The sequence below is a fragment of the Centroberyx gerrardi genome, chromosome 22 (genome assembly GCF_048128805.1).
Source record: "Centroberyx gerrardi isolate f3 chromosome 22, fCenGer3.hap1.cur.20231027, whole genome shotgun sequence".
In the NCBI taxonomy this organism is placed as follows: domain Eukaryota; kingdom Metazoa; phylum Chordata; class Actinopteri; order Beryciformes; family Berycidae; genus Centroberyx; species Centroberyx gerrardi.
This window is the reverse complement of record NC_136018.1, coordinates 10,802,278-10,827,576: the sequence shown is the minus strand read 5'-3', so window position 1 is coordinate 10,827,576 and position 25,299 is coordinate 10,802,278. Positions and strand designations below refer to the sequence as shown.

General features: G+C 43.4%; 2 protein-coding genes across 4 annotated transcripts; one reads left to right on the top strand and one right to left on the bottom strand.

The window, feature by feature from the left end:
• Positions 1 to 55: 55 nt before the first annotated feature.
• On the bottom strand, positions 56 to 12,238 carry ccdc191 (coiled-coil domain containing 191). Its single transcript, XM_071913756.2, has 17 exons — positions 12,161 to 12,238; positions 11,371 to 11,397; positions 11,125 to 11,260; positions 10,845 to 10,997; positions 10,258 to 10,436; positions 9,854 to 10,077; positions 9,004 to 9,148; positions 8,667 to 8,857; positions 8,139 to 8,394; positions 7,010 to 7,443; positions 5,093 to 5,175; positions 4,613 to 4,695; positions 4,291 to 4,392; positions 3,955 to 4,098; positions 2,325 to 2,477; positions 1,541 to 1,695; positions 56 to 224 (listed from the first exon to the last, which is right to left on the bottom strand). The coding sequence occupies exons 1-17, from the start codon at positions 12,236 to 12,238 to the stop codon at positions 56 to 58; spliced, it is 2,712 nt and encodes a 903-aa protein (XP_071769857.2).
• A 566-nt stretch (positions 12,239 to 12,804) lies between these two features.
• On the top strand, positions 12,805 to 24,998 carry qtrt2 (queuine tRNA-ribosyltransferase accessory subunit 2). Of its 3 annotated transcripts, none has more exons than XM_078291369.1 (9): positions 12,805 to 12,832; positions 13,190 to 13,400; positions 13,527 to 13,582; positions 14,950 to 15,026; positions 15,190 to 15,399; positions 15,663 to 15,862; positions 18,495 to 18,646; positions 22,671 to 22,788; positions 24,057 to 24,998. In XM_078291369.1, the coding sequence occupies exons 2-9, from the start codon at positions 13,198 to 13,200 to the stop codon at positions 24,307 to 24,309; spliced, it is 1,269 nt and encodes a 422-aa protein (XP_078147495.1). In that variant the 5' UTR covers positions 12,805 to 12,832; positions 13,190 to 13,197; the 3' UTR covers positions 24,310 to 24,998. The 3 variants fall into 3 exon arrangements, with proteins under 3 accessions (XP_078147495.1, XP_078147494.1, XP_071769859.1); XM_078291368.1 differs by having other exon boundaries at positions 18,495 to 18,664; XM_071913758.2 differs by lacking the exon at positions 12,805 to 12,832 and adding an exon at positions 12,859 to 12,990 and having other exon boundaries at positions 18,495 to 18,664.
• Positions 24,999 to 25,299: the final 301 nt, after the last annotated feature.

The window sequence follows — 25,299 nt, the reverse complement described above, 5'->3', positions numbered from 1 at the left end:
TGAGATCTGTGTGTGTGTGTATGTGTGTTGTCTGCGTGTGCATGAGTGTTGTCTCCTACAGTGAGGGTTTTTCCCAGGGGCATCCCAGTGGAGAGGAGCGGAAGTCAGGCAGAACCTCGGCCACTTTCCGTCTCAGCTGCTCCCGCCTCACCTCCTTCTCTCTCTCCTTGCGCAGCAGAGCTGGAAACTGCCGCCAGGCCTGGAAACATCCTCTCAACACCCGTCTGAAACACAGACAGGCAGAGAAAGAGAGATGAAGATGAAGCCAGTGAGCAATAAGAAACTGAATTTAGGGATGTCTGGGTTAAGGAGGCATCATGAGTTTTCACGTGTTGTTATTAGCGACTCATTCAACTCATTCAAAATGGCAATTAGGCAGCGGGCGTCAGTTCACTGGGCGTCATGGCATGGATCTCTCCTGAGAAGCTGAAGTTGATAAACCTTCATATTTTGGGGAAGTGCTACTGAAATCATGAAGTTAGGCTACTATGGCAACCAGAAGACCGAATATATATATATATATATATATATATATATATATATATTTTTTTTTTAATCATACATAATTAAAAAGCAATTATATTTGTGGATTTAAAATATGTTTTCAAGAAAACAAACACATGATACCATTTGAATGCAGATAGGAAAAGTGCTCAATGAACACTTACAAATGTAACATTTTTTATAAAGCATATTTCACCTGTAGTCACAAAATGTTTTTTCACTATATGAGGTGGTTGGAAAGGATATTATTCCAGGAAAATAAAAAAACATATTTTTTGCAGAGCTCTAGCGACCAGTCAGTCGAAAGAGACAGTGCCACGCCAACTAGTTTTACCATATTAAAGTTTCCAGCAGGGCAGCAGAGTGAAAGAGAAGAATGCTACCCCAAGTGAATTTATTACTCTTAATCTGAAGAGCATTTTAAAGCTAACAGCAGATATGTGACACTTAACTGGATCTATGGACACAGTGTAACTTACACTCTACTGCACAGGCGGTTGCAGTGGAAACGGGTAGCATAGGGAGAGAGGGAGTTTTATGCCTGAATACATCAACTTACCATTTGCATATACTGTGCATGCATTAATGCACTGGCAAAATCCATCATTATACCTTTAACATAATCTACAGTACTTGTTGATGTTTTAACCACCTAAACCTCTAACTAGTTTGGTTATACATGAGTAAAGTTACCCTGGTAACGGAAGGGGGCTGAATTTGAATTGGCAATTCAAGCTTATTCAGGGTGTCTGCAGGTTGTGAATAAGTCATAAAATATCTTCTGTGCACAGAAAGGCCTTGAAACATCTTGAGTAGAGTTAAATATAGCATTTTAAGTGTTAAATTCAGTTTAAAGGACTTACAAATTTGGTTTCTTGGTGCGCTGTTACAAAAATGGCCTGATATAGCATTGTAACTGGCACTAAAAAAAGGTCTTACAAGGTATGACATCTAATTTGATGAAACTTGCAGACACTGTTATTTGGGAGAGCAGCGCCCACACAGCGTCCATATGGGAAAGCCACAGGTAGCTGACCTGTCATTGTGTTCCTGAGCCAGCTCCTGGCGGTCCCACTCCACCAGTCTTTCCTGGGTCACATGGTCCAGGAGTGCCAGTAGGAGTCTCCTCAGAGTGTGTTTACGATAGAAACGCTCGGCTCGTTCTTCCAGAATCATCCGCCAGTCCTTCAGCTGAAACGGGTAACACTCACTCAGAGGCAGATAATGACATTTTGAAATTGTGGCCCTGACATTACATTTGAAGGGTTTCAATCCAAAACGCTGCATATCCATTTTGGAAAAAAATTGTTTCCTAAATTTCATCAATCAATATTTCAAAATCATAGATGGTTCTATCCATAAAAACAAAACTGTTTTGTAACTACAGGTCTTAAGATGACTCCTAACTTTAATAGTTACCCATAATGAACTTAACATTAATACCAGCAATCATTTTGTTAGAGATATTTCATTTTGGAATGAAACTCTTCATTTACATTTTAGGCATTTAGGTGATGCTTGTATCCATATTGACTTACAATAAATAGTAGAATAACTCAACATTCATAAAAATAACATAATTGCAAGTTACTAACAAATAAGTGAAAGGAATGGCAATGCACTAGAAGAGAGATACAAATGATATAAAGTTTTTTTTAAGTCAGGGCAGCTGAAAACAACCAAGGGCAGGTAGAGGAGGAGATTAAACAAAGTTTGTAGCCTGAAAAGAAGTGTTCTCAGTCAATGACAGAGGATGAGGACTGAGTCTGCAGTCCTGATAAATGTGAAATGTGTGTGTTCGACTGTGTGCGAATACACACTCTTTTCCAACAGGCTAGGCTCCTCCGAAGCAGAAAGTGTTGGTACAGTTGGTCAGCCGAGGCTTCTTTCTGAGACAGGGACTCGCTTGCAGATTGCTGCCAGGCTAGTGTGCAGCGCCTCAGGAGGAAGAGACTGTGATGGCTCTCGGCCAGCTGGCGGGGACAGAAAAGAAAAGCGCCAATGCACGATGATGAATGCATCCAAACTCAATCACAAGTGCCAGGTACAAACAATGGAATGGCATGAAATGAAGAAGCGCCCGTCTTAGACTGTGTTTCACATCGCCTAAAAAAAGCTTTTTTTTACATCGTTGGTGAAACACGTACACACAAGATATTCAGAGTTTGCTGTGACTCTAAACTAAGGCAGTGACATTTTGAAGAAATGCATGATGAAAATGAAATACTGAACAGTCAATCTACATCTCATGTGAACTTTATCACCGTTTCTCAGGACATTTCCCCCCCCCCCCGCCTCCTCTCCTCACTGTCTGTGCTCTTATTCTCACAGGTGGTCAGACAGGTGCTCAGTGTGATGTCTGTTCTTTGTGTGTGTACATCCATGTATATAAGTGTGTGCTGGCTGGTGTGGGTATATGTGTATAGCTATGGCTTTGGCTTGGGCCGCCTCATTTTGCTGTCATGTGAGAGTATTTTTACCTCAACAGTTGCTCACAGCTCACAACTATCAGTCTATTGTATGTGTGAGAGTTGGCTGCCTGTGGATACACAGTGCGTGGTATGTGGTACTTTATGAATAATATTTTAACTTACAAAGTTACAAGCTACAATTTAGCCCCCTTCTGTTACCAGCAGGATAGCTTTACTTACATATAACTGCACTAGTTAGAGGTTTAGGTGGTTAAAACAGGAACAAGTACTGTAAATTAGCTTTGTTTAGATTAGATTAGTTAGACATTGAAGTTACGAAGTGCTTCATAACCATGGGAAATACAGTAACAATTGACAAAGATTAATAAAACAGAATGGGATAAAATGGTAAAAAAAAAAAGCCATAGGGATAAGGCAAATAGAATAAATGGACAGCAACGCGGATAAAACTGAATAAAAGCCAAAGATTATAGAAAGGTGTTATGATAGAAGTAAGTTTTGAGAAGTGAGAGACACAGGAACAGTCGAAAGTCCCTGCCTGAGGAGCTCAGGCTGCACACAGGCTCATTAGGGATCAAAAGTTCAGAAAGATAGCTAGGCGCCAGGCCGTGCAAAGCCTTAAAAGTAATCAATAGAATCTTTAAATCAATTCTGAAACGGACAGGCACACAGTGGAGAGATGGAGGAGATTTGGTCCCGTCTCTTGGTGTTGGTTAAAAGCCTCGCTGCAGCATTTTGAACACATTGGAGCTGTTTGGAGGCATTGCAATATTCAAGGTGAGATAAAATAAAAGTATAATCCTCTGTATCGCTAAAATTGAAGACATATTGAATGTTTGCAATGTTCCTGAGATGGAAGAAAAACAGCTACGGTCAAATAGGTCTCCTAAGTCCTTGGAGTCTTAATATGTTGAGTTAGAGGACCAAGGGCAGGCTGAATTTGGCTGGAAATACTTGGTGTGTTATGTGTGTCTCAACATGACTGACGTTGATTGAAACAGACATGACTGATGATTACCTGTGTGTTGGTTTGTGTGAGTTGAAGGAGGCGTTTCCATGGTGCTAGGCCTCGCCGTAGTAACAAGGTTCTGTGGTAGTGCTGCCGGGCCAGAGTCTGCAGCTCCTGCTCCCTTTTCAGCTGCTTCTGTTTTTCCTCTTCCCTCTGGACGGACACACACACACACACACACACACACATAGTTGGTGTGTGTGACGTTTATTTAACATTCTGGAAGTTGTGACAAGAGCGCTGTCCTGCTGTGCGTGATTCTATAAAACTCACAGGAGAGGACAGTTTCTTGTATTCTGACTCATGTCTTTCAGTCTCTTTCATAAAATATGAAGTATTTCTCACCTCTCTCTCCTGCCTTTTCTCCTCCCTCCTCCTCTCCGCTGCTCTGCGTTTCTCCTCCTCCTCCTCCCTCTGCCTCTCCTCCTCAGCGGCTTTCATCTGAGCCTGAAAACATTTGTTTTTTTTCCCCCCATTATTTCAGACTATTACACCTTCCCCAACATAAACACGCACCCACACACACACACAAACTAATCTCGCCCCGCAAAAACAAAAACAAAAAGCAGCCATCTCAGACGATTACAACTTGCTGCGGTCATAGAAAGCAATTTGATACTTTCCACCAGCTGGACCCTCCATAACATGACCCCCCCCAATCTCTCACCAGCTTCTCCTCTTCCTTCTTTCTCTTGACTTCCTCAACTTCCCTCCTTCGTTCTGCGCGCTGACGAGCACGCTCCTCCATGGCTTTAGAGAGAGGGAGAGAGAGGAGCATAAGGTATTCTTCTGAGGTACGACATAATCTCAGGAGTGGATATGTGCATGTTTATGTACAGTATGTTTGTCCCTTCATATTCTGACCACGTAGCTGGAACTTGAGGTAAACACACAGGCGCTGCTGTCAGGAGAACTGTGGACCGGTTTTTATTTCTTCTGCAAAGGTTACTGCTCCATACATCTGATTCAGGGCCATGAAATTAAATTTCTCTTTTTCCATTATACACAATGACAAAAGAGCTAGGGCATTCTGTGGCCATCTGTTTGGAGGTAGATGTGTGTGCTTGTTGTGTACTGTATGTGTGTCTGTATGTGTGTGTTTGTGTGTTAAGCTCCAGTGGCAGAGTGGAGGAATTTGCTGACTGACCCGTGACGGTGGGATGGGGGCAAGGCTGGTGCTTGACTGCTTTCTTGGGAGGCGAACAGCGGCTGTCGGATTCTCCAGCGACCCTGGAACAGTAAACATCATACAAAGACCAGGAAGAGATGATGTGAAATATACAGTAGGCCTAGATTCAGTCCTCAGATTCACATCTCCCTGATCCTTGCATAACTCAACAACTCAACATTCAACAAGCACATTTTCAAGCCATAGGTCTTGAGTCAGTGTGCGGTGTTGAATTTCAATATCTTCTGTTAATAAAATATTGTGAAAATACAATTCAATATTGTATAGACTGACTACTTTTAAACTACTGATTGCACAACTGGGCAGAGGTGTTACAAATTATTTTAAAAGGTATTTCAACATTTTTTTAAAGCATATTTCATCCATAGTCACATAAATATTTACCTATATGAACTACACTGAATGTACAAAATATATACACAATCCACATCTCAACTGTCTCAAAGCTTCTTTTTATCTACATCTCCTCCTTTGTGATTGGTATAGATTTAATAAGGACAATCAATAAGGGATAATAGCTTTTACCTGGATTCACCTCATCAGTGCACTTCATGAAAAGAGTATGTGTCCCTAATATGTTGTCCATTCAGTGTAGTTTGAAAGAGTATTATCTCTGAATATAGAAATACAAATATTAAGAAACTACTAGTTTCACCATAGGTTTCCCTCTCCTCTGCTCTGGTAGAGAGAGAAGCAGGCTGGTGATTACATTGTTCATCATCTGTAGAGCGTTTTAGAGCCAATAGCAGATGTGAGACACGTTACTGCAGTTATGGAGACAATCTACCTTACAATGAACTGCATAGGGGGTTGCAGTGGAAATGGTTACATAGGGAGAGAGGCGTCTCATGCCAGACTACATCACATCAAGTTACCATACGCATATACATAGTTACTGGAATGGCAAATTCCTCTCTATAATCCTCCACATCAGAACACAACAACTCTGTATACTCTATCCATGTTCCCACACAATTTCTAACCTTTACTATAACTTATTTGTTGTTTTGTGTTCTAACCATCTAAACCTCTAACAAGTTATCTTACTGGAACGGTTAACGTACAAAGATCAGATTGCCATGTCATGAAATATTCACTGTGACTGCAAATCTACATTCAGACACACTTTCTCCCAACCAACCCCATCAGAAATCTGTCCCTCGCTTCACATTTCCCTCGCATAATAATGCAAACTTTTAATTGTTAAGAGTATTCACCAAGTACATTTTTAAGCTTGATTAATATGCATTAAACAGTCTGTAATTATTCTGATAGTAAACCTTGAATTAGCCTGCAGTAGAGGGAATCCTAAAGGGGGCTGGCATATTGTTTTAATAAAACTGATCCTTGAATGGTGATAAATCCCCCAACTCAACAAAATCATTGTGGCCGCAAGTTACTTTAACGCATAATTATTCTTAGTTCCCTCTAAAACCAAATCCCATCCTCCAATCCTGGGGGTATAACAGCCACAGTACTGCACTTCAAGCAAAGTATATATAGTTTGTTTCCATTTTGAAGGACACCTAACCTTGCAGGACACCTAAATACTCCCAAACATAAAAAATATACAAGGGATATTCCTTGCCAGTCACGTAAAGTAGATAAGAGGAAATAAAGGCATGAATTCCCCAGGCAACAATTGGAGAGACAGATATTTCTACTCCTCAATAATTTATAAAATTCTAATAAAAGTAAAATTTTTAAATATAGATATATAGCAAATCATATAAAAGTGACTGTGTGCAAGGAAGCATAGTCGGCTTCCTTGCACACAGTCAATTTCAACTCCCATCACTTCTGCCTATACACCAATATAGACACACCAATATACATAGATACACCAATATAGATACACCCACACCCACAGCCTACCTCTGCTCTTTAGGGTCAAAGCTGAGGCCAATTCGCTTGGAAGCTGCAGGGACTGACAGTTGGGTCAGCTGTGTGTTTCTCTGCACTTCCAGTTTCAATCCCATCATGCTCTGCTCCTCCTGTAGCCGCGCAATTTGCTCTTGCTGCTCCCGTAGAAGCCTCCTCTGCTGTGTGATGGTCTGCTGCTGGACGGCGTGCCTGCGCTCAAACCGGCTGCCCTGTAACTCTGCGCTTCGAGAGCGGGTGGAGCGACCGCCACCACCGCCCTCCTCACCTCTCTGCCGCGCCTGGCGGAGCTCACCAGCAGTCAGTGCCGCATGGCGTCGGCTCACCTGCCACGGCTGGGCGGGCCGGGCCACAGCACCCACTGGGGCGTTCTCCTGATGAGCTGCGGAGGTGGCAGGGGCCAGAGTGCCTGACCTGTGGTGATCTTCCTACATGAAAACAAGATAAAACCTTAAAAGCCTTAGGTCCAGGTCTATAAAGAGCTTAAGGCAGAAAACATACATATCGAGATCCCATATGTATCTCAGGTCAGTTTAATCTCTGCTGAGGCTTGGCCCAGCTCCAGGCTTCCTGATAGTAAGTACAGCTCCTCCACTGACCCCTCCACCTTGAACTGCTCCGTCTCTACATCTCCCGTTCCTCTGTCCCTCGAGCTCTGTTCCACTATCCTCTATCTGTTATTTCTTTTACATTGCTTCCATCTGCTCTACACACCCCCCCACCCCTCACCCCACCCCTCCTCTATATTTATACCATTACTTCTTTCCCTTTCTCTCTTATTCTCTGGGGAAACCTAGCAGGGTTGTGAATATTTCAGCAGGGAAAGTTTCTCTCCCCGGATGATGACCTGAGAAAAGTACAGGTCATTTCTTGAAACTGGGAAAGAGAAGTTGTTTATTTATTTCAATGCCAAACTTATTTATTGCTTTGCTTATTAGGCCTTTGGCATTACCTGCCCCCAGTATGGCTGATGTTTTATTCATGATTAGAGTCACTCTGTAACCTTTGGGTCCCTGTCAACAATATGATTTGTCAGGTTGTTTCCAGTGGGTAGCATTAACAGTGTTAACATTTGCATTTGTACCTGTGCATTGTTGCTGCCGATATTTTGATCAGTGAGTGCGCCTCTCAGCTTGTCAGTGTCTGGTTGGTCAGATGCCTCAGGTGGAGCCATTAGTGCCTTATGAGCTGTGGTTTCTGTGGCCTTGAGTTTGCCTGTGGATGCAGCATTGATTAGGGCAGCCATCTTGCGCCGAGTTTCCTCCTGCTGGGCCAAAAGCTCTCGTTGTTCTTTTTCCATCCGGCACCATAGCTGCCAATCATTTAGACATCGCCTTAGCAATCGCCTTCGGTCGCTCTCCATGGCCAGCTGGCATCGTCTAGAGGAGGTGAAAGTTGGGATCATATTTTATTTTTAGTTTACTAAATTATTCATTCACAGTTAGTGTAACAGTGTAAATGTTCTGTCAATCAGTGAGTGTTTTCCTAGATTCTGTATCAATTGACAGTTTAATTCTGTATAGGTAGGACACCTGTAGTATAGGTTGTGTCATTTGTGGTAAAAAGCCAAATCTAAATTGTAGTTATAGCATCACAGCTTTACAGGTTCAGTGACCTCTCTGAAACTCAAAACGCTCTCCTCAGTCCTTGCCTGTTTTCAGCTCGGAGCTCCTCCTCTGTTCTCTCCATCTCTCGCTGCTTTTGTTCCGCCCACACCAGCGCTCGCCATGCTCTCCATGCTCTCAGCTGTCTCTTCCAGTCACAGAGGGCCGCAGCCTTACCCATACGCATCCTTTGGTCCAACAGCACTGAATACCATCCAGAGAAGTGCCTCTGCAGACACTAACATACACACACAAATGCATGCATGCAGGCACACAAACTATGGCAAACACTCACTCAGATGCATATGAATGACAATTATGGGAATGAAGCATGGATTCATGTATCCACACACACACACACACACAGAGGGTATAAGTACCAACCTTCAGGTTGCGCATGTGAACCCTGGTCTGAATTTGCTGTTCTTTGTGTAGTCGCTCTGTGTCCCTCTGCTGCTGTTTTGTGGGAAGCGGAGGGTCTGACTGGAGGCTCCTGGCTGCCCTCTGCCTGTCCAGCCTCTCCCTCTCCCTGTGGGATGATATATTGAAATTCAATATATTGCAATACAAAAATGTGACAATACGTATCGTGGGGCAGAAAAATGAATCGCGATATTAGCTCCATTTTATTCTGCTGTAGTAATCACAAATGAGACGGCTTGCCCATCACAATTTCACAAGCTCTCCATCCAAATTATATTATTTGCACTTTGTAATGACATTTTTAAATTGTTTACATTCTAGCAAGCCAGTGCTATGACTAGAAAGATTTGTGTCTCAGAAATAAACAGAATTCTGCACAGTCATTGAACTTTTATTTATTACATTGTATTGTTGTTGTACTAAATTGTTATTGAATTTGTTTTCACCCATAATTAACAAGGACGTTCATGATGAAGGGTGGCTTAGGACACATTTACAATTGTAGCAATGGCCTGGGTCAGTACATGCAGGGGGAGAGACAATGAGCTGCTCCACTTGAAAAGCTGGGTCAAGTGCTTTTCTCAAGGGAACTTGGACAGTAGTTGTTTGGGTAGGGGAGCTTGCTCATCATAAGCTCACTTCTGTTGTCATTAGGCTACGATCAACCCATTCAATCCACTTTAAAAAGGTGTTTATGTAACAGGCAATGCCACAGGTAATGCAATCAGACAGGTGATTGATGGTAATCTCAGACGTGGGGGATAGATGTTGCACAGCAGCAGGGGGTCAGTGGTTGCTGTGGATACCATACCTCTGTCTAACCAGCTGTTCCAGGCCTCTCCTCTCCTCCATCTGGCGACGCAGTCTCACCATCTCCTGCTGCACCATCTCCTCCTGCCTACGTGCCTCCTGCCTTCTCCTCATCTCCTCCTCTCGCTCCCTCCGTTTCGCCTCCTCTTTGGCCCCCCGCCGAGCCTCCTTCTCCGTCTGCTGCCTCTGCCTCTCAGCGTCCCGCCGGGCCCTGTTCTCACGCACCTTCGGTGGCAATCAGCAGCAATCAGCGTGACTGAGAACATAGCTCAGAGGCGCACTGCTCCAGTCGCTTCACTCAGTGCCACTCATAGTGAGTTTCTTTAGGACCACCCCCCCCCCCCCCCCCATGCATATCTCTTCCACAACTTCAAGAATTCTTTTGGCGTCATTCTGGTGAGGTACCTGTCGGTGTCGCGCCTCCATGGTGATGCTGGGGTCTCTCATTTTCTTCCCCTTTTCTTCAGTGTCCAGTGCCAGGTCCTGCACTATCCCAGAGTCCAGCACCTCTTGCTCCATCAGGTCTTGTAGGAAGCTGTTGACTGCACCGTTCTCCTCTTCCTCAGCCAAGTGGTTGTACAGGTCTGAGTATGTATTTTTGTATGAATAAGTGAGAGAGAGAGAGAGAGAGAGATTTTGAAATATTTGATCACAATTGAGGTGCATCTAAAGTTCAGGACAGTTTTGGAGTGGCAGAGACAGTGACTTGCTGAACTCTATTTATGTTGTATGTCCATCAGCACTACTACATGAGTAGGTGTATGTTATGTTTGATTTGGTTCGAGTTGATTTACATTTACATTTTTGGGGTGAACTATTTCTTTTAAAGGTTTTCTTCCCCAGCCTTGCAAGTATTTTAGTACAGTCTCTGTACCTTCTCCATTAGTCCCAATTCCCATTCTGGCCAATGACGTTGAATTTGAACTAGCCTTGATTGAAAATGATCGGCCTCAGGTTAGTGCAGTGGGTAATACAGTTTCCTTGCTCAGTACCGTCAAAGTTGCTGTAGTCCAGGGCAGTAGGCCGAGCAGCGGCCAACACAACAGGACTGCTCCTCTCAGTGGAGCTAATCAGGTCATCATCTTCCCCCATCTCCAGCTCCAGCCGCAACTTACTGCCCATCCAATCACTCAGGAGAGCCTGAGCTGCAAGACAAAAAAACCCAAATACCTGCTGTCCATTCAGTCTGCTGCTGCATAGGCTCAACTGGCTATTCTCTAGCTAACACTTCTCTAGAGACAGTTCTATTATTATTTCTATGGGTTGACCTACCTTCACTGTAAGCTTCATCGTGATCTTGTAACTGGTCAGTGCTTTGCAACGGCATTGCTTGGCTGTTTATGCCTGACTTAATTTTCTTGTGGGAGAAAACTTCCGACACAGCAAACTCAGAAGCCAACTCCACTCGCTGAGGACAAGAAATTTCATGAATGGAGTGGATATGGGCAGACAGACATGTAAATGCACACACAATCACAACTGCGCCCAGACATAAGGGAGCCAAAGGGTTCTTCTCACCTTCATCCACTGATCAATATCCCCATTCTTCAAACGCATCTGTTATTGAAAGAAAATGATTTCAAGCTTAAGCTGATAGTTTCTCAGAGACACCATGGGGCCTGTGAAAAAGCAGGTCTCTCTGTCACCTTTGCCTGCTTGTAATGCCCAGGCAAGTTCACAGACGCTGTAAGCTGCAGGCACAGTGTGCAAATTGAGGGCTGAGCCAATGCCTGATGTCTGAGGATTATTCCACTGCAAAGCATAGCCATTGCCTTAAATCAGCAGATTACTTCAGAATCATTTCCCAGACGTCAAAAAGTCGGTGTCCTACTCGCTGTGATTCAACTATCCCTGTCTCACACCACAGGCATCTGAGTATCTGAGAAAGGCCATCTGTATGCCATTGCTAAGCCTTCCCCAGACACTGAAATAAGCTATAAGTTCATACATAGCTAAGTTACACTGATGTGCACCTTTCCTTTATTCAGAAATCCAAGAGGACACATTTACAATTATGGTTTATCTCTCTGGGGGATTTAATATTCCAAGGAAAGGTCTGGAAAATGAAGATAGACTTAAGAAATATGATACAGTTCATACATTGAATATTTGATGTTTTCCTCTTTGATAAATTACAGTGTTGGGGTGAGCAATATTAAAGTCAAATGACCGAAGAAGGAGCACCTCAGGCTATTATCTCGAATAGGCTAGCTTCTTTCGTTTTTCTAATAGTGAAGATAAGGTCTAAACCAATCATTATAGTGCTGTTGGCCTCTTGGCTTCGCATTAATCCAGAAACCAAACTTACCTTCTCTGCAGATGTTTTACATTTGGTGAATCTCTTCCAGCTAAAGAGATGAGGGTTGTGCCCTGGGAATGTCATCATCAGCAGTATGTCAGACTTATATACCTGAACTTACCTGAACTTATGCTAATGATAGCTAACTATCATGCTAGTAACCTGTTCTGGTCTTCTACCCACAACATAGACTTAACACAACTGGCAACTATTTCACTTTCTATCATCAAAATGTGTACATAAAGTACAAAGAACCCTCCTAAAACGCAAAAGCTGTACACACAAGTGCGGTCTGCGATATGGACTGACTGAGTACTCTGGGTAATGTAGTATATGAATAACTTTCCCAGGCTAATGGTCGCATCAATGAAGCATTTCTGGACTACGTGTCCCAGTAGACGTTTTTAGCACCTAAAGCGTCTCTTCGGTAACCATAGTAACTTTGTTCCCTCCCTAAATCAGCCAATGTAGTTTTTCGAAGTTAAAACATAGATAAATACATTTTAAAAATCCAATAACATGACTCGTTTAACGTTCTTCATATGGCACAGCAGATGTGAGCTTTGGTGAGGCAAAACGGTGGCACGAAGTAATGTGTCGTTTTCGAAGTGTTGTCTGCTGCTGATGACGCCATCTTTGCGCGACTTGTAGTTCTTTGGCTGTCAGGCAGACTTTTTGTAGGTGAGCGAAAGATGCTATCAAACTCATCCTGTTTGAAATGAACACAGCTAGTGTTGCGTATACTTTTTAAAATACATAAGGCAGAAATACAAAATATCTTAAAACGCCGACATCTCCGTGTCCAGGAGTTGCAGGAAGCCGTGTATACACAGTAACACGTGAGTGTCGTTAGCTACGTGGCTAATAGAAAGGCTCTTTAGGCTACTGTTAACGTTAGCTAACTGGCGCCACCGTCATTCAAAAGACGCTGCAGTGTAAACCTTTAGTAAACCTTTCTTGTTTGTGTGCACATCGACTGCAACTCTATTTGTGTCGCCGTTGAGAGGCTAACCACCACTGACTCTGCTCGTACGGCAGGCAGCAGGATGAAGCTGGAACTGTCCCGTGTAGTTCAGGGAGGATGTCGGCTGGGTGTCCTGAAGGGGCTGGGCAGGACGGGACAGCACGCCCTGGAGGTCCCGGGGTGTTTGCTGTACACACGCTGTGGCACAGTGCCCCATCTTACCCAGGACACACTGCACACCCTGAGCAGCCTTCCCTCGGTAACTCAGCTCACCCTGTCCACAATGTAAGCCAATCTCTCTCTTTCTTTCTCTCTCTGTCTCTCTCTCTCTCACTCATACACACACACACACACACACACACACACACACACACACACTTCTCACTTCCATTCCTATTTTCTTCCCTTAAGAGCAGAACACCAGGAAGTATTGGAGGAGTTTAAGGATGGATTCAGGAAGTTTGCAGGTATTGTAAGCACAAGTTGCATTACATACATTTTTTTCACCATCTCCACTTTCCTCTCCTCCTTCACCACCACTTGCCTTCCAGACAATAACTAGGTCAATCACATAGGGTTACATTTATATCAATACAGTAGTACTTAATTTACCCTACCGAATACATCCAAACATGTCGAAATTGTTGGAATTGCTTTGATGTGTGCAGTTAAACACCAGTTCAAACTGCAAATTAGAATAGACAGGGAGTAAGAGTCCACCCAAACACATTTTCTACTCAGATTTTAAAATACCATGCATCTGAACATTTCCAGGTTTTGAATGACCTCTATTTTCAAGGGGTTTCAGGCAAGGGAGGTTCTGAGTTTAGATCTCTCTCTCAAAGTTGTCTTTTTCTTCCCCTTTAATGGATGTCTCATCTGAAAAGCATGACATCTGAACTATGTTGTGTTCACACTCTGGACAGTGATACACCTGTGCATCCTCTGATTGTAGAAGCTTTGGTAGGTATTGAAACAGGCCTGTCCCCTACCTATATACTACTGGGACAGCAGAGGTAAGGCGGCGGTAGTGGAGGAAAGGAAGTGATTTATTTATTTATTCAACCTTATTGCTGTTCTGCCTCAAAACTATTTCTTGTTTAGCCCTCTTGACAACTTTATCGTCATTTTAAATTAACTACCACATCAGAAGAACCTGTAGCTGAGTATTTATGTGCTCAAAATCCTGCGGCAGTGTGACTAGTTGATTAATATAAATGTCATACACGCATGATGCACACATTCACTCTGAATTATTTCCTCTGGCTAAATTGTAAAGAGGGAAGCAATTGGCAGTGCTTCTAAATATATGTTGCGTACATTTTTGAAAAGCGGATTAGCTTAATGAGCTTCACTCAAAACTAGTTCTGTTTTATGTGACACACATATGTATATATATATGTCCCAGAAGAGTGACCTCGTTTGTCTATGCTGTACTACAGTAATTGTGACACTAAGCTTTACCCTGCTTTAGGCAACCACATTTGAAATTAGAAATATAATTACGGTAGCGTTGCTGTTTATTGCCAGGGGATTATTACAGTGTTGACTTCAGAGCCCCAGAAAGGGAAAGCTCTGATTGAATAATTAGAAATGAGCAGTATTTACTGTTGTTGTGTGCGTCTTTGTTTTGTCACCTTTTGATCTTCTGCTGCAGCTGGGTTTGCTGATAAGACCACGCCTCAGTCCTCTCTCCAGACTCACAGTTGTGAAATTTAACACACGGCAATGAAGCGACTGGCTCTATCACATTGCCTTGTACCAGTCCTTTGCTGACTATAACCCTTTTTTTTCTCTGTGAGTTACACATGGCTTCCTGTTTTGCTTTGTGCAGGTCTTCGTGATACAGTGTTGTACTGCTCTCTTCATGACCCTGTGGCCCCATGTCCTACAGGTCACATCACCAACAAGGTCAGGGTCATGCTGGGCTTCTGCTTACTCATCAGCATGTTTCTTTTGAGATCCTTGTACACGTCATTGAGAATTACCACAGTGATAGCCTAGCATCAGGAAAGGTATTGCTGTCACTCAAGTGTCTTATCAAGTGAAAATATCCCCTCTCGGTTGTGGCCAGACGGTGTCGGTGTGGGGCAGCGGCGGGCGGATAGAGCTGACGGTGGCCAAATTCATGGCCCTCCAGAAGACGGTGCAGCCAGACTGGTACCAGAGCATGGCAGACGGAGAGACCTGGCAGAGCAACACCTCTCGCAAAAGGGTCAGAAAATCAGTGGATCGAACTCTGGCCCACCTGGACGAGTGTCTGCTAGTGCACCACAAAACACAGGTACACACACAACCAGCAGTCACTAAACACACGCCATAGTTCTCTCACTTATGCCAGAGAGATGGTAGACTCTCTGGCATAATTGCCTATATGTGAAAGTCAGAGAGACACTAATGACTGGACAGGCTGAGACTGTTTCTATGTCCTGTTAGGTTTCAATATCTGTCTTTCTCTGTCTCCCTCTCTCACTCTTTCTCTCTCTATCTTTCAAAAATTTCTTTCTATCGGTTGTTTATTGACCCAGCTCTCCCTGTCGTTGTCAGGAGTTGCAGGGTGTGGAGGTGTTTGGGGTGGTGGAGGGAGGAGACATCCTGGAGGAGAGGGTGCGCTCAGCCAAGGAGACAGCCAAGAGGCCCGTGGCTGGATTCTGTCTAGATGGCCTCCAAACGGGCTCCATGGACCAGGCCCTGAGGATCCAACTCATCACTGCTGTGACCAAGGAGCTGCCAGAGGACAAACCCAGGTCGGCATTCCATGTGACTGTGTGACTCAGTCATTAGGCAAGCTCAAAAGTGTGTATTGATCACAGTTGTAGGGGGAGACGTAGATTGCCTTGCACTGTCACCCTGTCCCGTCCCCAGTGTGTAAATGAGGAGTAAATACATAAACACAGTCAATGAACAGCAAGCAAACAAAAGGAGGCAGGTGGGAATAGTGGGTGAGTGGACGTACTCTGTCCTCTGTATTGTCATTCATTACCTTGACCTCAAAGAGAAAGAGAGAGATGTAACTCAGAGGCACGTACTGTATATATGCACCGGATGAAGTCCAGCATGCAGGTGGAATGCATTCCTGCCTTAACAGAAAGCTTATCTGCTTAATTTATTTTAATTTTTTTAACAAAACCATGTAACAGATTCCCATTTCTCATCACACTCTGCCTGTCTGGTACAGCTGTGTTCTGTCCTCACCGCAGCAACGATGTGGTTTAAAGACCGGCCAGGTCCAGTTGGGGGGAGTTGGTGCTGCCCAGTCAATTAGTTATCCTCCTGATTGATTGATCACATGTGGAAACCCAGCAGCTCTGGTGTGCTCCCCAACCTTTCCACTGCCTGTCAGCAGTCATTATTTTCCATCTCAGCTCAACCTTAAAGGATAGTACCGACAGTGTCATTTAGAGTTACAGCCCATTTACTACTGTCTGTCTAGTTAGAATTCCCCTAATAAAATTGCAGTGCATGCCGTATGTAATTTGATTTTTTATCATTTACTTATCATTTTTGGAATACAAACTATACAGTGTCAAACCTAGCTTGAAATTAACTGCTGTCCCAGCTAACAAAGACGCCCTAAATAAAAAGACATGGATGGTGACAATAAAGCTTGTAAGGCGACATGTTTTTGAGGGATTATTTCCTGGCGGAGACTTCCATTTCTCCCTGTGGGTGTCAGGTGATTGACAGTAAGCAGAGTGTAACGTAACAGTGCATTGATATGAAAACACTCAACTCGGGCGCAATGAAATAACGATAAAACAGAAACTTTAAAAAAACCAATTTGAGGCCAACTTATGTTACAGTGATGGATTATCTAGCTTGGGCAATTTTCAGGTTTGTGGAAGTTGTTTGTCATACTTAAGAGGAATGAATGTCTTCTTCTGAAGGTAGGAAAACGATCCCTGATCTGATGTCAGCCCTCCATACTGTATGCCTCTCCACCCTTCCTTCCCATAGAATTTGAATTGATAGAACAGTCATTCCCATTCAAATCTGCACTCTTGAACGGTCATTTTTAACAGTGGCTGCCATAGAATGTTTGATAATGTTGTCATGGAAACCAGTGTTGATTTGGTGCATGAGGCCGCGGCCACACTGATCCGTTGTGTCTGTCCGTCTCTGTTCATTTCAATTCATTTTCAATGAGAGCTGTCCGTTGTCTGGGCAGCGCTGATGACGCGTCCGTCTCCGTCAGATTTCAGACCCAGTTGAGCTTTTTCTGGACGGATGAATTCGTCACCGTCTGTTTAGCAAATCAGAGGCGTTCCTACTTTTTTATTTTTTTTTAAATAGCGGCGAACACGTTGACGGTCCAATACAGCCCAACGGACAGAAATCTATCCGTCAGTAATTCTGTCCGTTTTCTGACGGATCAATGTGGCCGCGGCCTGAGGCTGAGAAAGCTAATGTGTTACCATGGCTACGGCGTGGCAGTTGTGATGAACATTCTAACTTCTCATGTTCCCACACTTGGAACAATGTTCATTTACATGGCAACATTACCATAATTCTATGGAAACCATGTTAGGTAAACCAAAGGAAATGACCCACCATGACATACCAGGAAGTTTCCTTTCTATCCATTCAACTTCTGTGTTCCGTCCACTCCTCTTCCCATCTATACTTTCTGTGATTATGCTTACTACATGCCCAAGAAACCATGGAAACCACTGCCTTCCTGCCTGGAAGCCATGGCAACCAACTTTTCTCTCGTATACTGGTCGAGCAGAGTCTCTTTAAAGGCACGGGGGCAAACTTCCCCCGGAGGTTCCCAGTCCTCCCAACCAAATCAGCCGGTAGCCTTTCAGTGGCATTTCACTGGGGGCACATCCCACATGTCTTCTCTCCTGGAGGTGATGGAGGAGTTTGAGAGAGAGAGGATCTGTGAGGAGTGGTAGCCCATATCCAGGAGCCCAGGAGCTCCCTGTGGGCCTTGCTGAGTTTGGTTCTGAATAGACTCATCTCGAATGCAGCGGGTCAGCATCCCTGCTGGTTGCTCTGGCTGTTATGAGATACAGAGTTTCCCCCTGGACCAAGTGGAGTCATTATCGAATGCTAAATTGGGTTTGACCTTGGCACCTACAGGCAGGAGGGTCAGAGAGAGCTAGTTTAACAGGAAGCCCTGGAAAAGTGAAAACACGCACACTCAAGGGTGCACATGATGTTGTAGGGAAGGGGAATGTTGTTGACATTTGTGTGTGCCTATTATCTGCATAGATGTTTGTGTGTGTTCTGTCGATGTCTATGGATCCTTCGTTTACATTGATTTCATGCGTAATTCAGTGCCTAGCTTTGTGCTGTATTTGTGCCTTGTGTGGCATTTAACAGTTGTTTTCTCTGTCTGTGTGTGTGTATGTGTGTTACGTGCATGAATCCCAGGCTGCTGCAGGGTGTGGGAAGGCCTGACGAGGTGCTGGCGTGCGTGGAGGCAGGGGTGGACCTGTTTGAGAGCTTTTTCCCCTTCCAGGTGACGGAGCGAGGCTGTGCTCTCTGCTTCAGCTTCGACATCTCCCCGGACCCGGAGCGCGCAGGTAGAGCGCCGCCTGCAGGTGTGGTGAATCACTGTGCTAAAGACGAGTCTGTCACAATTTTTGACCTTAGTACTGATATTGGCTCAAGTAACACGGTTTCGCTTCTAAGTCGTTATCACAGAAAAAACTAAACCAAGGTAACGAAATAAACGTATAAACGATACAATATAATGTCTAATATTTTGCGAAATGCTACAATCAAACCAATAAACTTCGATTTATCCACTTCATCAATTGACACACATAGAAAGTAGAAAGTTTTATTTTTCAAGAGAAGGAACTGAAACTACAAAAATTGTTGCACTGCATGCATTCCACAGTTGCACTTGGACTGTCTAAAGTTGTTGAACGCCATTTTCTGGTATAATGTTTGGTAAAATTGATTTGTGGGTAAATACAGTTGTTTATAAACTGTATTCAAAAACTCTGTGGTACTACAGTGCAACCGTTTCCATTAACCATCTCAGCCTCTCTGTCTTCTTCACCAGTTGTCAGTTTTTGCACGCTGACAGATATTGATCCATGAATGTACAGTAATATAAATGTGGTTCACCCACCAGCACCGAACGGACATAAAGAAAAAAAATACTTTTTTTTGTGTTAATGATTTTCATTCATCTCTAGTACTATTTCTCTTCTGCTGCAGGCTCACCTTGACATTGGTCCATGCATGGACGTTGTTGTGAGATGTAGATCAAGCCCATTACCTTCAGCTGCTCTAACGATCCCATTTAAGTGCCATCAAACCCTTATTATGCTGCTGAAAGGCATTCATATAAATCTGTCATTTCATACTCTGCAGTGCCCATATTTCTTGTAGAGAAATCCAAGTGTTTCATGTTCTTTGAGGCAATAACTTAGATAAATGCCACCGTGCTTCTGTACATGTAGCTTTTGATTCAAAGCATGCAGGGGGAGCAAAATGGCTTGTTTCTGAATAAAAAGTGGTAAAGTTTTTTAGTGGTTTGCAAATGAGACATTTTGGAATTTTGCTGCACTTCCTCATTATTTTCACATTTCTGCTCCTGTCAAATCAAATTGAAAGACCTTTCAATTAATGCAACTTTGCCCAAAGCCATATAATGAGAAATGGCCTATGTTTTTTTTTTTTCTTTTGGAAAAATGTAGGTGCAATGAAGCAAATGACCCAAAAAATGGAAAAACACTGGTGTTTTCCTCTTAAGGGCCTGCATTTTATGCCTAAAGCTAGGGATGCGAATTGCATTTAATAATATTGCTGTTTAAATTAAAGTTATTTAACCGACTAGTCTAAAAAAATGAAGAGGCCAAACGCACAAACATTTATACACACTGAAATACTGCTAATCTAAATTTAAATTAAAACATGTTTCCCATTTAAAACACTGAATGTAGGCCTATGCTCAATTCGCAAAAGCAAATGGAAACTCAGTCATGGCTTAGTAACGGTACAGGCTTATCATTAATACTTACTGTAACAACCTATCTCATTCAGAATGGTGAGTAAACATGCCATGGCAGCTCGGCTGAAACAATACCTGAGGTAAAAGTCTGATCAAATCAAATCGATTTATCCTCCACAGTTTTTCAGTCTTTTATTTCACATCAATGGTCCGTTTTTGTTAAGGTATGAGAGCTTATCCACATGCTCGGGAGAGAGAGCAGCAGAAAAAACATGCTCAGCAGGCACTGACAAGCACTGAATTTAGTTAAAACGACTGATGTATTTTGACATCATTTGTGAATGGGGGGGGGGAAATCCTCTTCCAAATGCATTTGGATTAGAATGAAAATCAAATCAAATAAAATTCGAATAAAAAGCAGTATGGTGGGAAATTTCATTCATCATAAGTAACCATATTGCTTTCCCTAGAACCATTTCTCCACATGAAAGGGACATGGACCAGAGGGATGAGATATTGAGATAAGACTCCCGACTGTTGCCGTTAACACTTTGAAATGTCATATGCAGCGGTGCTTATGGCAAGTAGTAATTGGCGTGGTCAGCATTTTAATGTTATTAATGGAACTGACTATAATAAGCCATAGTGGGCCTAATGATCATTTCCAAAGGAGACGTGTATGCTGTTGTAGATAGGATTGAGATCAGAACCCTTACAGGGATAATGGTGCTGGTTCTCATATAAAAGTAAAGGGGCATTCATCTTGCAGTAGGGAGGCAGCATGAAGACTTGTCTCCAATTAGACTATCTCTAACTAGACTTGGATAGACCTGATAAAAGAACTTGTTTTACTGTCATAAATTAATGAACGCCCTCACAGACATTTGCTTTCAATTTGATGAGGAACAATGACAGCTAAAACTGACTGGTGCTTGAGCATGTTGATGTCCTGTTTGGACATAATGAACAGGAAAGAAGTGTGTGTGCGCATTTAGTGGTCGCGGTGCCTGGCAGATGGGGGATTTATTTTGCAATAAAAGCAGAGATCTAATAGCTAAGAATATTTTGTGTGTGTATGTATTTGTTTGTTTGAAGTTGATAGTGTGTATTCTCTAGCTCCGGGTCAGTTGAAATAATTGGGTAGGAAGAGAGTCGGATGGGGAAATGAAATCAATGGTGTATCTCATAGCAGCTCCAGTAGTGAGGTAACAATTAAGTCATGTCCAGCTTTCTGTCTGTTGTCCTGAGTGAAAAGATAAGAAGCACTACGATAAGAGCTATTGGAAATGCACTGACTTTGCCCACTCTGGACCCCCGATTTGATTAAAAAGTTGCTTTAAACTCGGCTGACGGAGTGAAGTTCGGTATCCGGCAGGGTCTAGTGTCAGATGGCACTAATCGATTCGGCACAGGGAGTGTAATGGAGTTCAGTGGAGGCGAGAACAGTGCCGGTGTCAACCAGCAAACCCGAAGAGAAATTCTAATTCCCCTCTCAGCCAATTAGAAGGCCCAGTGGGGGGGGTGGGGTGTCACACCCCCACATCCCAATCAGTGTCCCTTTTGGCACGGCAAGCTATATGCTAATCCAGCCGCTAGCCTTCTTCCTCTGTCTCACTCTTTCTCTTTCCATCTTTCAAACTTCTTTTCATCATCCAATCTTTCTTTTCTCCCCCTCTTGCACTTCATCCACCAACTCTTCTTCAGCTCAAGTTACTTCTCTTCATTAGTACTCTTAATTAATACCTGTCTTTCATCCTCCAGCCTCCCCGCCTTTTTATTTTATTTTATTTTATTTTTTTAAAGATTTATTTTTGGCATTATTTTTGGCGAGATAGTTAGAGAGAGGCAGCAAAGGACCGCAGGCCGGATTCTAACCCGGGTCGCTGTGGGAAGGACTGAGCCTTATGGTACGCGCTCTACTCTGTGAGCCACCGGGGCACCCCACCCCACCACACCCCTTTTTATTTTGTCCATTCATTTTCCTACGCTTAATCACTGATTTTTTCCCCCTGCTTTAGCTCCATACTGATCCCCTATAACAATTCCCCTTAGCTGCTTTGTTTCTATAATTTCTGTTGTTGCTTTCTGCTTCATCCTTTTTGCTTTCCCATCCTCCCCCATTTTGCTCTATTGTCTCCCTTTAATTTTTTATCTTTCACACACTATCATATGCAATGCTTTAGCCCATTTTCTCTCCATTTCTCTCTCCCTCCTTCCTTCTCTCTCTTTGTCTCTCTTACACCTCCTCTGTAATTGGCTGGATAGCTTGGTGTGCCTTCCTGTGAACATCAACAGCTCTCCTAATAGTGCTTGACAACTCAGCTCAAGTTGCTTCTCTTAGTTCTCACTAAGTTAAGTGAAGTCAACCTGCAGCGAACATTACCTATCTGTGAGAGACTTAAGGTTTGGTTAGGGATGGTGGTTAGAACAAAGCCAGTAAGTAATTATACTACCATGGCTGAGAGAAACTAGGACACAGCAGTGTTGAATTGGGGATTGAACTATCCATTGGTGTTTTATTTTTGGATCTTGGCTGACAAAGTGCCATTGTATAGGGACTTTGTTTTCAGTTAAGGATGAGAATGCGGTGTGAATTGTTTGTGATGTGTCAGGATTAATGAGATGGATGTAAATTTTGGCAGTGCTGGAGTTGAACGACGAGAGGGACGCAGCAGGGGAGACGCAAGAGAACGGAGACGTTAATCTCGATGACCAAACGCAGATGATGACATCCTTTGAGATCAACTTGAAAGACAAGAGGTTTGTTGTGGCTATAAAAGGCCTCAAGGATTTACCACCAGTAGTGTGTGCAGAATCTGTATGGGCTCAAATGGGTGGCAAATGTTTTTTAAATGTGTACAGAGAGGTTCACAAATGTTTTGCAACTTGCAGTTGTATGTCAACATTTGTATGTTGTGTATAGAAGATTTAAACAAATAAATCCAAATGTAAATTTGTAAAATAACCATTTGTACAAAGAAAAAATGGCTTGTAGTTGCACATTAACTTTGGTGAATGTTGTGTGTACATGCACAAATGAAAACATTACAGCCACATTTCAAATTTACATGCAACACATCGACTACAAGTACGGCATTTTGGCACAGAATTGACACAGTGGTTTAATTGGCCAATGGGGACGCTGGATTTTATCTATCCCATCAGGGCTCAATGTAGTCTCACCACTGTGCGCATTTTAAAGGCAATGATGTTATTTTTTACGCTTGTTTAATTTTCTTGTCATCTTGGTGACGAGGTGACCTCCGGACAAAAGTTTGTAGCATCGACCAGTACACCAAAGAGACTTGCCCAGTGTTGGAAACCAGATACTTATCTACTACATACTAATCAGTATGTGCTGCACATTGTACACTTAGGCATTGGCTCATTGGCTTTGGCAGAAAGCCAATGAGGCCACAGTGTCCTCATCAGTCCCTGGATGAAAGAAACAAGCATGTACGCCATTATTGTTGTAAGGCTAACCAAACATGTATATTCATTCTGAAATATTTATTTACAACCTCGACGTTGTGGCTGATTTCAGCTACTACAAGAAAAGCAAGGCAGGCTGACTAATCGCTAATCTCTGTAGTAAACTACCACACGCAGGCTAAAGAGCTAGCAAGCCCATGTAGCCGTTTCAACAACAAAATGCTTATTCTGAAAGCTTTGTAAACATTTTAATAATATTTGATGACACACAAACCATGATAGTGAATAGCCCATACTGACCCTTGTACAAATTAACCCAGTGAGCGTCTGAAGAGGGACACACCCACTGCTATGATCAGAATAGGGCAAAAGCAGACAAAACTTTCTCACACATTCAACAATGTTGATGTGCAACTACAAGTTTCGAAACATTTGTGAACCTCACTGTACGCATTCAAAAAACAGTTGGCATCCATTTGAGCCCATAAATCTTTGCTGTCAAGAATTTGTGGGACATTTGACTTACATCTGGGACACCAGTTCATGAACTCTACTTAAACGTCAAACTTTGTTTGAACCTTGCAACTTCTGTCCAGGTACCAAGGCGACTTCCGTCCCCTGGTGGAGGGGTGTGGCTGCTACTGCTGTAGGAACCACCAGAGGGCGTACCTGCACCACCTGCTGGTGACCAATGAGCTGCTGGCAGGAGTCCTGCTCATGCTCCACAACACGGCCCACTACCACGCTTTCTTTGGTGCCCTGAGACATGCTCTGGCCAACGATAAACTGGACCTGCTCAAGAGAAGGGTGCTGAAGGAGAGAGGTGGGCAGACAGAAACAAAGGAGTAAGATGGATAAGTCCGACAGAGGGATTGATATGGACATTGAGACGGGACGTTAGCGGGGGAAGAAATGCTCTTCCTCTTAAGGATCACTGGACTAACTTGGCTAGGGGAAATCAGAGCATCACCCTCCACCACCCAGTCCGGTCAGAGGAGAAACGGAAATATTGCAGAGAGCTTGAGACGGAGTCAGTCGGTCCATGGGTAAAGTCAGGTTTCTAAAGAGCAGTTGGGAGAGGAAGAGGAGGATGAAGGGCGAGAGCGGAGTAGACAACAACCTTTGCTGTTTGTGTCTGGGGTTTATGTCTGGGTTTCCCATCAAGGCCACTTCCTTAAGCCTGTGTATTGATCTGAGCAGATGACGGGGAGACTGAATCAGGGGTAGGTGAGCGAAGAGGAGAAGGAGGGAAAGGAGTTGAACGAGGGGTCGAGAGAGAGAGAGATAAGATTCCATAAAGTAGTGAGAGGACGGATGGTGGTGGAGTATCGACCATGACTGCCGCCCTGTGTGCCTGGTCCTCGTGGTCCTATTCCAGGTCAGCGGATGACTAATGTCCCCTGGGCTCATTAACACATATCTGCACACCAGAGGGAGAACCAGAGCAACCAGTTATGTCCGGGGGGGAAGAAATTGACCAAAAGAACTTCCTGTTTTTGTCTGAAATAGATTAAAAAGTCACCATGTGTCCAATAAGATTTCCTTGAGGCTCTGTTTTGCTATTTCCCACTAACACTGGTGCAAGTTGTGCCCTTTCAGCATACTGCTCCCTGGTGATGTCACCTCTTGCTTTATTGATCTGTCCACTTCTCTGTTTTCATCATCAAGCATCTTTTTTGCTTGTTCCTCATGTGCTCCATGCATATGTTTTATGCTCAGTTGAATACCTGGAATAAGATGAGCTTTGCCATGCATAATAAATTGAAACAATTGCTTTTTTTACCTGGAAAATTGATAATCTCTTTTACTTTCCACACGTATGCCCACACATGTAGAGTG

Bases quoted from the DNA above. Each gene is read 5' to 3' on its own strand.
- ccdc191 (XM_071913756.2), bottom strand. From the start codon at position 12,238: ATGATGACATTCCCAGGGCACAACCCTCATCTCTTTAGCTGGAAGAGA. The intron at 8,395-8,666 runs GCAAGGACTGAG...CACCTCCTCTAG, and splicing joins GAGCTCCGAGCTGAAAACAG to ACGATGCCAGCTGGCCATGG. The intron at 4,393-4,612 runs GTGAGAGATTGG...AAATGTTTTCAG, and splicing joins AGAAGGAAGAGGAGAAGCTG to GCTCAGATGAAAGCCGCTGA.
- qtrt2 (XM_078291368.1), top strand. From the start codon at position 13,198: ATGAAGCTGGAACTGTCCCGTGTAGTTCAGGGAGGATGTCGGCTGGGT. The intron at 13,583-14,949 runs GTATTGTAAGCA...TGCTTTGTGCAG, and splicing joins TGGATTCAGGAAGTTTGCAG to GTCTTCGTGATACAGTGTTG. The intron at 22,789-24,056 runs GTTTGTTGTGGC...ACTTCTGTCCAG, and splicing joins ATCAACTTGAAAGACAAGAG to GTACCAAGGCGACTTCCGTC.